General features: G+C 45.7%; 1 protein-coding gene across 1 annotated transcript in view; it reads left to right on the forward strand.

Annotated features, from left to right (window-relative positions):
- LOC121868215 overlaps positions 1–11,497 on the forward strand; it is a 102,719-nt gene that overhangs the window by 75,278 nt on the left and 15,944 nt on the right. The window contains exon 2 of the mRNA XM_042368527.1: positions 1,584–1,729. Coding sequence (XP_042224461.1) covers positions 1,584–1,729 — 146 coding nt within the window. The remainder of the gene's footprint in view (positions 1–1,583; positions 1,730–11,497) is intronic.

Genomic DNA, 11,497 nt, shown 5'->3' on the forward strand with positions numbered 1-11,497 from the left:
ACAACCTCTATTGCAGGAGAGAGGGCTGAGGGGAGGGGAGGGGAGGGAGGGGTTGTGGATGGGGAGAGGGCAGGGAGAGGCGGTAAGGGAAAACAGGGAGGAGGGGGATTACGGTGAAGGAGGAAGAAGGAGATGAGGGGAGATGAAGAGATGCAAGGGGAGAAAATATGCCAGTAAAGAGAGAGAGAGAGAGAGACCAGAGAAAGAGGCTGAGAGAGAAAGAGAGAGACAGAGAAAGAGGCCAAGAGAGAGAGAGGGAGGAGAGAGACAGAGAGAGGAGACGGAGAGAGAAGAAAGGGGAAGTGATATTTTGGAGAGAATGAGAGGGGGGGAGTTGCTGAGGGATGTATGTGTGTGTACATGTGTGTGTGTGTGTGTGTGTGTGTGTGTGTGTGTGTGTGTGTGTGTGTGTGTGAGAGAGATGCATTTTAGTCCACAGAAAATGGCGGCTTCTTGCTTCTTTGCCGCTGCACGCTGAGGTATGTTGGCGTGTCTTGTGGACCTCCTCACCGCTCTTAACCTCTTCTCCTTCCTCCTCTCTCATCCTTCTCTTCTTCAACCCCTTTCTCTCTCTCTCTTCTCCCTTATCCCCACCTCCCTTCCTCACCCCCACCACACCCCTACCATTCCACTAATTCTCCCCCCTACCACATGCTTCCCCCTCCTCCATCCACACTACCTCACCTCACATCCCCCTTCACCCCTACCACATGCTTCCCCCTCCTCCATCCACACTACCTCACCTCATCCCCTTCCCAATTCTCTACCCACCACCTATCCCTCAATCTCCACCTCCCTCATCCCAACTCCATCCCTTCCCATCCCCAACACCTCCCTATCCCTCACCCTCCCACCCTAACTCACAAGACCCCAGCAAGTACTACCTAGTTTGCTTCAGGTCCCAGTCACTAAAAACTCAACCTGAGACGAATTTAGTTTAGTTGACCCGTTGATTAAGTCGAGATTAGCCCATCGTTGTGGCCCCATCAGAAGACCTCGCTAAGTGTCAGTCAGATAGTTATCGTTAATTGCTTTATTACTTTGGGTATTGGTGGTGGTGCTGGTGATGGTGGTAGGTGGAGATAGTCATGGTGGGAGTGATGATTGTGGTAGTTAGAGTTGGTCATGGTGTAGGTTGTGGTGATACACGGTGATGATGATAATAATGATGATGATAATGATCTAGTACACTACCACCACTACCTTCACCACCACCTCCACCACAACCACCACCACAACCACCACCACAACCACCATCACCTCCACCACCACCACAACCACCACCACAACCACCATCACCTCCACCACCACCCTAGTGACTCTGCACAAAACTATTGGTCACCACCTCAAAGTGCACAATAACAAGTGGCTGTCACCATCAGCGTGCACAATAGCGGTCACCAGTACAGTTAAGACCATCAGAATAGAGGTCAACATTACCGTGCACAAGTGAACACCACCATCGCCGTGCACAACACTCTCCGCCATAACTATGCACCACCAGCCACCACTTGCGCGACACTCCGTCGTGCACATTAGAATGCAATGCACAGTTCTGTATCCACTGTGACTGTTCACAACAGATGAGGGCGGCCAGCAGCTCGTCGTGCACAAAAGATTGCCTTGCACAAATGGTCACAGTGCACAGCAGACTGTTACTGGCACAGCAGGCCCCATACAGTATGTACCTGTACACAAGAGGTCCCTGTGCACAAAGGGTCAGTGTACAGTAAGTGACCACCACCGTTAACAACACCAGGTGGGGGCACAAGGTCCCAGCACATAATGTATAATAATACTCATGCAGGGGGCAGCTCCTCACGTTCACGACACCAACGTGCACTAATCCTCGTTGGCGGAGTCACACACACACACACACACACACACACACACACACACACACTACCGTATCCGAACACAGCTCCGTGCACATCAAAACAGCCCCGCCAACATTACTCCTAAGACGTGAATGATCCTGAGAGTTTAAAAAAATTATATATAAAAATCAGTCTCTCTCTCTCTCTCTCTCTTCTTTTCAATTTTCTTTTTCCTATTATTTATCTTCGTTTTCCTCTTCTTCTTCGCATGGGTCAGTGATGGAGGCAACACAGCCGGCGAGGTCAGAGCTCTGTGTCGCCGCCTCACACCACACACAAATTACCCGTTCTGCTTTGATTCACGTCCGCTCCGATACCTTCAACTTGACCCTGGCTTCGGCTAGCCCTCCACCCATCAGTGTTCCCAAAACCTCTTTATCTAACGGGTTCCTGGCGTGTGTCTGTATGTATGGTATGTCTTGTGTTTGTGTCTGGTGTAGGAGGAAGTGTTTGTGGGGCATTTGGAGGTAGGTTTGTAGGGGTTTTGGGAGGATTTTTTGAAGGGTGGGTGTTTGTAGTTAGGTGTTGGAGGGATGGGATTGAGAGACGATCCTTAGTTGCAGAGCATTGTGAGAGCATCTTCACGCAGGGCACGACTCTCTGGCGTTTCTATGATGGGGTATAGATAGATAGATAGATAGATAGATAGATAGATAGATAGATAGATAGATATTGAGAAAAGTGAATAACATTAAAATACAAAATAAGAATTGATTAATGATAAGTTCTCACGGTCGACAAGTTACCTGTGACCTGTACTCACCTGGGGAGCTCCACAACAAGTTACCTGTGAATATTATACTCACCTGGAAAGCTCATCATAAATCCCCTAACAAACATAGCTTGGCCAGGAGCCGTTCATTACTGGGTATTAAACATCCTTCACTGGAGCACCACTTCCATCAGCTAGGTCAAGTCAGGCGGGTTTTAGGTACAATAATTAAACACAGGTGAAGATTATCCTACTATCGGTACATGTGATAATATTCTGTCTATTTCTATGTCTCTTTATCTGTCTCTCTGTCTCTCTGTCTCTCTGTCTTTCTTTATCTGTGTGTCTCTATATCTCTAGCTTTATTTTGATCTATATCCCTGTTTTTATCTCTATGTTACTGTATATATCTGTCCTTATATCTCCGTCTCTTTACATCTCCTATCTCTACGTGTCTCTCAGCTCTACTCCCCCAAGGTAGGTAGGTAGGTAGGTTGGTAGTGGGTTGGTAGTGGGTTGGTTGGTAGGTTGGTAGGTAGGTAGGTAGGTTGGTAGGTAGGTAGAGAACTCGTGTACTTGGCATGGTTGGTCACCAGCTACTCATTGTCATTCATAAACTACTGTACCATTATTCTACCAATACTGATGGTGATTTCCAATTAGGTATGTGTGTGTGTGTGTGTGTGTGTGTGTGTGTGTGTGTGTGTGTGTGTGTGTGTGTGTGTGTGTGTGTTGTGTGTGTGTGTGTCTCCCAGATAGGATTCACATGACTATCACCACTACAACCACCACCTCTAGAGTTACAACTACTACCATCACCATTACAACAATATTCACAGTCTAATACTACCCTCCGTACTATACCGTTAACCACCACTACTACTATCAACCATACTACTACCACCATCACATCACCAACCACTACTACCACTACTTCCATCAACCATCTACTACTATTACGTTCCTCCTTCCCATCACCCACGCTACCACCACCACCACTAAAACCACAACTCTACCCTACCACCAACTATCTGCTACCACACTGCACTATCACCACCTAACACTGCTTCTATTAGTTGGATCCTCAGTAGGAAGTGGGCATAGGGCCGTATATAGCAGCAGGAGTGGGCGTGAGGCATATATAGCAGTAGGATGGGCGTAGAGGCATCGTATAGCAGTAGGAGTGGCATTAGGGCATCGTATGTAGGAGTGAGCGTAGAGGCATCGTATAGCAGTAAGGTGGGCGTAGAGGCATCGTAGCAGTAGGTGGGCGTGAGGCATCGTATAGCAGCAGAGGGTGAGCGTAGAGGCACGTCGTATAACAGGAAGAGGAAGAGGAGGAGGAAAAGGCATAACAGGAATGGATAAAATAAGAAAGTATAGCAGCAACGTGAAGAAATGTAAAGGAGGAAAGAAGGTGGAATGAGAAGGAGTTGGAGGAGAAGAGGAAAATAGCAGGAGGAGGAGGAGGAGGAGGTAAGGAAAATAGCAGGAGGAGGAGGAGGAAGAGCATAACAGGAGGTACAGGGGGGGTATAGCTGCAGAAGGAGCGTATATCAGCAGCGAGAGAGTAAGGAGGGATGGACCTCCCCATCAGGCAGCAGCCCCAGGCGCCGTGAGTCGTGACACCCGGACACTGACCCACACAACGCCACCACCATCGCTACCGCCACCACCACCACCCTGCTGCTATCGCCGCCACCACCACCACCGCCACCACACCCGCCACCACCACCACCACCACTACCACTACTGCTATCACCGCCACCACTACTCACATCACCACCGCTACCGCTACCACCACCACCACCACCACTACTGCCATCACCGCCACCACTACCATCACCACTGGCCACCACAACCACCACCACCACCACTCACTGCCATCACCGCCACCACTACCGCTATCACCACCACTACCGCCACCACCACCACCACCACCACTACTGCCATCACCGCCACCACTACCGCTATCACCACCGCTACCGCCACCACCACCACCACCACCACTACTGCTATCATCACACCACTACTCCATCACCACCGCTACCGCTACCACCACCCACCACCACCACTACTGCCATCACCGCCACCACTACCACATCACCACCGCTACCGCTACCACCACCACCACCACCACTAACAGCCATCATCACCGCCACCACCATCATATCACCACCCAATACACATATCACCACCACCACCACCTTTATCACCGCCACCATTCACCATGCTGCTATCACCGCCACTGCCATCACCGCTACCACCACCACCACCACCACCACCGCAGATGTTGACCTGCTGTTTCCTACTTCTTGTGGCCACGGTAGAATGTTGACCTATCCTTCTGCTTCTGCTTCTGCTGCTGTAGATGTTGGTGGTGATTTGTTGTCATGGATGATGGTGTTGATACTAATGGTAGTGGTAGGGAAGGAGGAGGGAAGAGGATGGAGGGAGTGGAGGTAGGGAGGAGGGGGAGAGGTAGACAGGGAGGGAAAGAGGGAGGAGGAGAGAGGATGGTGGTAGTGGTGTTAGGGTGTAGGACTAATTTTTATGTAAATCAGGAGAGGTTGTCATCACACAGTCAGAGCCCTACACGGGGATTACGGATCAATAGCCACTGAAATATGGAAATTACGCCAAAAATTATGAAAGGAATTATAGATCATGTCCCCCACCCCTAGTATTCCCACCATCCCCTTGCAATCCTACCATCCTCCTACCACCCCCAACCACCCCAAACACGTCCCCAACTCAATATTATTTAACTATTCCGACGTGACTATTTTTTCCACGATATATTTTAGTAATAATTTATTTGGCTAATTATTGGTTTTCATCATTTTTTCCAAGGGGAGGACAAAGGGGGTCAGGTCACACAGGTCACACGGGGTCAGGTCACGCGGGGGTCAGGTCACGGTATATTGTCATTTTGGGATAAAGTAAGGATTGAGTTTTATTATTATTATTATTATTATTATTATTATTATTATTATATTATTATTATTATTATATATATATTGTTATTATTATTATTATTATTATTATTATTATTATTATTAGATATATCAATCACAGACAATAGCTAAAAGAACAAAAGAGAGAGAGAAACAAACAAACAGAGAGGAGAGAGAGACCCAGACAGACATAATCAGAAAGGCACAAAAGAGAGAGAGAAGAGGGGGCGACAGCCTGAACGCGTCCAGGTCCTGATGGCCGTCGTGGCCAAATCGGCCGAAGAGAAATTTGATTGATGACGTGATAAATAGCCAGAGTTTTCATTGATACAATCAGCGAGAGACACAAGCCTGCCCTCAGTTGGGTGACTCAGAGGTGTAGTGTGGAGGGTAGTGGTGGTGGTAGGGTAGATGGTGAGGATAGTGGTGATGGTGAGGATAGTGGTGATGGTGAGGATAGTGGTGATGGTGAGATAGTGGTGGTGGTGAGGATAGTGGTGATGGTGAGGATAGTGGTGATAGAAGATAGTGGTGGTGGTGAGGATAGTGGTCATGGTGAGGATAGTGGTGAAGGAGGAGAGAAAGGATGGTGAGGATAGTGGTGATGGTGGAGGATAGTGGTGATGAAGAGGATAGTGGTGATGATGAGGATGGTGGTGATGGTGAGGATAATGGTGATGGTGAGGATAATGGTGATGAAAAGTGGTGATGATAGTGGATAAAGGTGGTGGTGAGGATAGTGGTGATGGAATAGTGGTGATGGTGAGGATAGTGGTGGTGGTGGGAGGATAGTGGTGGTGGTGAGGATAAGTGGTGGTGGTGAGGATAGTAGTGATGATATTAATAAATGATAAAAACAATAATAATAATAATAATAATAATAATAATAACGTAAATAAATAGAAAATAATAGATTACGATATAAGCTTGTTTAATCCCATAAATAGTCTAGTGGTGATCACCGAAGAGGCGATACTGTCTATATTTGACTTAAGAAAATAGAAAACACAACCTTTACGCTTCAAGAATTTACCTCAGTCAAGTTTTTACAATACCGGATAATTTTTCTTAGAGACAAAATTCCAAGCAAATATGCTCAAAAAAAAATTGTCTAGTATTAATGTGGTTATGATAATTTGTTTCTTTTGTGCTGGTAATTTTCAATAATGTTTCGTGCAAAAGTAGTTTATGGTGAAGAGGTAATGATGGTGATCAGGTGAGATATGATGGTGGGATCAGTGAGGAGGATGGTGATCAGGTGAGATGGATGAGCAGACTCCAGGTAGAGATAATGATGGTGATCAGGTAGAGATATGATGGTGATCAGGTGAGATAAGGATGGTGATCAGGAGATAATGATGGTGATCAGGTGAGATAAGGATGGTGATCAGGTGAGATAAGGATGGTGATCAGGGTGAGATAAGGATGGTTGATGCAGGTGAGATAAGGATGGTGGATTAGTGGAGATAAGGATGGTGGGGATCAGGTGAGACATGATGGTGACTGGTATGATATATGATAGATCAGGTGAGATAAGGATGGACTAGGCGAGATGCATTTTACCACCCTTAATTTCACCTTTTGACCTGACGATATGTGCTGCTGGTGGTGTAACGGGAGATGGCCTTCCAAGTTCATCTTAACACAGTCCTTATCCCCCCCCCACCTCCTTTCTCCATACACCACCTCTTTTCTCCTTCCCTCTCCCTCCTCTCTCCTTCTGTTTCATCCCTTTCTCCCTCCTCACTAATTTAACCAACCTAATTGCCTTGTATTTACTTCCAAAAACATGTACGAACGCACCTATATACATGCATACCTACATCCGCACATACATACATACATACATACATACACCAATACCATAAACATTACTCAACTCAACACACACACACACACTTTGAACCTCTGCTCCTCACCCTGGCACTGACGCAGAATTACTCCTTGAAAGATGCTGACGGTGAGAGGCTTTAGAAGGGAGGAGGAGGAGGATGTGTAGAAACAGGGCTGGTGAGATAGGGATAGAAGGAGGGGGATGAAGGGTGGAGATGTAGAGGGAGAGCAAGTTGTGGAGGATAGGAGGAGTGTGTGGAGGGAGGATGGAGGAGGCACATGGAAGCTTATTAGGAGAGGGAGGGATGCTTAAAGGAGGGAGGATGGTGGGGAGAAAGGGTACCTGAAGGAGTGAAGGGGTTCGGGGAGGAGGGAGGGAGGCAGTGGACAGGAGGAGGAGGTGTGAGATCGCTGAGGTGCTCCATCAGTGGTGACTGTAAGTAAAACTAGTGAACAAAGACCAGAGTGTTGCCTTGTTTGACCAGGAGAGTCCTTCCTCCCTCCGGGCCTCCTCCTCCCTCCCCTTTTTTTTTTCCTTCCTCCCTCCCCTTCTTGGAGTTTTTTTCCCCAGTCTCTTCTTTTCTTTATTCTGCATTCTTCGTCCCTCTTCTTGGGTCCTTTTTCTCTCGTTTTGTAGATATAGGATGGTGCTATATTATGGGTGGGCGGGCGGGGTGAAGGGAGGGCACACACACACACACACACACACACACACACGCCAAGCTCACCTCTAGAAAATAAGTAGCAAATTTGAAACTGATTTATGATAATATTTAAACAGAATAAAAACACTATCAGACGTAGCACACAAAAAATCATCCCATTGCTGGGGGATCTCTATTTCTGAAGATCCCATTCTAAACATCCTCTTGCCTTTTCACCCATTTTGCCATCTTCCCTTCCTTCATCCTATCCTCATTCCCCATCTCCTCCTGTTTTATCTCAATCCTGTCTCAACTCATCCTCTCTTCAGTCTCATCCTCATCATCCTCTCATTCCACTTACTATTCCTATTCTTTTTTTCTGTATCCTTTTAGGGTCTGATCCTCCAACCCCCGACTTAACCCTCCCATCTCATCCTCCACGTTGTTCCCTTTAGAGGCGATTTCTGAGTTTTTTTAATTAAGCTGACCATTTTTACGTGTGGGAGTGTGTGTGATGTGTGTGTGTGTGATGTGTGTGTGTGTGTGTGTGTGTGTGTGTGTGTGTACTCTGTCTGGCAGTGTGTTGTCTTCTTGTCTGTCCCATGTGTTTGTCCATCTTTTCCCTTTGTAAAGAGCTCCTAAATGTCGAGACGCAGCGGACCCACATATTACACACACGCACACACGCACATGTACACACGCACGCACACACACACTGCAGTGACTAACACACACACACACACACACACATCACACACACACACACACACACACACACACACACACATACACACACACACACACACACACACACATACACACACACGCACACACATCACACACACACACACACACACACACACACACACACACACACACACACATCACACACACATCGTACACCCGTCACATCTCACCTAACCCACAAAACCCCATTATCAAACTCTACCTGAGCTAAAAACACACCTGGACTTCACCTATTCATCTTCATTTACGTAATTCTTCATCTGATATTTATTCTTCTTTTGTTACCTCTCATCACGTTCATCAATAAGGTTTATTCTTTAATTTGTCTTTGTCTTTTGATTTAATATTTACTTTACGGCGCAGGGTGCTGTGTTAAGAGAGTATTGAGTAAAAGGCCAAGACTGTGTTGTGTGGGAGACGGAGTTACGAAATATTGCTTTAGTCAATTTCACCAGATGAAGAATTGCTTGTTTGTTCTGTTGAGTATTGTTAGTTGTGGGGGTATGTGTGTGCTAGAAATACAGCGGAAAAGTAGAGGTAGAGTGACTGGCCCACAACGCAAAGCCGTACGCTCCCTTCTCCACACATTCACTAAGTCATGCGTGCTCCTGCTGCTTAAGAGAAATCCAAACACACACACACACACACACACACACACACACACACACACACACACATTGCGACACATAGAAAATGGCTTTCAAGGATATCTTTTTCTTGCTTCGGAGGCTGAGGTCACTGAGATGATATTTATTGAGGTAACAATGAAGGAGAAGCTAAGTTTTTTTTTGATGAGACGGAGGGGAGAAGAGGGGCAGGAGGGGGGAGGAGGGGTGAGGGGAGAGGAGGGGGTGAGGTGAGGAGGGGTGAGGGGTGGGGGAGGGGTGAAGGCAAAGGAGGAGAAGGAAAGGGTAGAGGAGGAGGAGAGGTATTGCAGGAAGGAGGAGGAGGGTGAATGGGGGAGGCAGGAGGAGGAGGTGACAAGGAAAAGGTGGGAAAAGGGGGGAGGAGAAGCTTGACCAGGATGGACCTTAAAAGGAGGAGGAGGTGGGGGGGAGGAGGGGGAGGGCAAGATGAAACTGACCCTGCAAATTCTGCAATAAAATATGATTTGGTTACATTAGCTGTGTGTGTGTGACACACCTATGCACTGTTGTTAGGTTAGTTTTGGAGTGGAGCTTATGTTAGCGAGGGGAGGAGCAATTTCATCAAGAGATTTCAACACTTGTCAAATAGTGATCTTGGAGTTCTCGTTGTTGACCAGTTATGTATTTATTTATAGCTTCAGTTACCTAATCCTAACCTAACCTAAATCCAGGATTTATTAAAGATGGTGGTTCAGGCTTGAGAGACGATATATGAGTTTTGTTATCTATGAAGTATTCTTATATGTCTGCCTTGTAATTGTTAATATCTTGTATATAGCTTCTAGGTATTGTTGTTGTTGTTGTTTGTTATCTTTGTTGTCATTTTCTTTATCGTTATTATTATCATTATCATTATCATTCTATTCTCCATTGCCTTTCCTCCTGCATTAACTACCGTCATTACCAATCACCACCACTATCAACCACTACAACAAATCCAATAAGAAATAATTGCGCAAATGTTTATCCACTATTACCACCATCACCACCACCCACCACCACCCACCACCACCAACCATCACTACCACCACCAACCACCATCTACCACCACCAACCGCTACCATCAACCACTTACTACCAACCCTAATGTACCAATACAGACCTCACAGAAGCCTTGGCTATGAACACAACATCATTTATCCAGACGTCATTAACGTTCTCAAGAACTTTATATAATAGATCTTAACCGTAGTGGGTTGTCAGAGGATTAACAACACATTGGTTGTTACCAAACATCTCATGATTTACAACCGCCATTAAAATTCTCTTGGACCAATAATAAACGAGATGGTAACGGAGGTTGGCTGATATGATATTATCGTTTGTATTCTGGCTGGGTATTCACATATACTCTTTCTTCTTGTTAATTTGCTGCTGTCGTTCTCTTCGTTATTCCTGTCATCTTTGTCATTAGGTTTTTCGCAAGTTAGAAGCTTTATGGATATAAAAGTGCTTGTTTACCCTAATCTTCTTCTTCTTCTTCTTCTTTCTTCTTCTTCTTCTTCTTCTTCTGTTCTGTTTTGTTGATGCTGATCTTGTTTTCTTTCCTTCTTTTTATTTTCTATTTGTATTCTTTCTCAATGTCTTTTATCACCGTTCAAGTGTACTACAAACCATACAGTCTCCTCAACCTCCTAAGACCTTCTCGAACACCGAAGGATAATGCAAATTCAATAATTTTTAGGCCTTAAATAGCCCAAACAACAACAACAAATTAAATAGGGGAACACTACAACAAAACAGATAAAAAAAAATAACACAAAAATATACAAACAACAAGGACAGCAAAACAAGACAGTAAAACAACAAATAACAAATAACAGTGTAAGAAATGAATAACAACAAAAAATAAAACACATTAACAAACACAAGAATCCGGATGAAACCAGGGCGTATCTCTTTGAAAACAGACCTTCTCCTTTTTCGGGCATTTATTGCAGCTTGGATTTTAGTCTTTTGTACCTCCCCCCCACGAGTCTCCCTACCCCTTTACCCCCTTACCCTCCTATAATCTCTTTTACCACTTGAATAATGAAGTCTTCTTCCAGCAATATGTAAATCAGGAATGGGCGGCAATGAT

Source organism: Homarus americanus, unplaced genomic scaffold (genome assembly GCF_018991925.1).
Source record: "Homarus americanus isolate GMGI-L3 unplaced genomic scaffold, GMGI_Hamer_2.0 scaffold19318, whole genome shotgun sequence".
Taxonomy (NCBI): Eukaryota; Metazoa; Arthropoda; class Malacostraca; order Decapoda; family Nephropidae; genus Homarus; species Homarus americanus.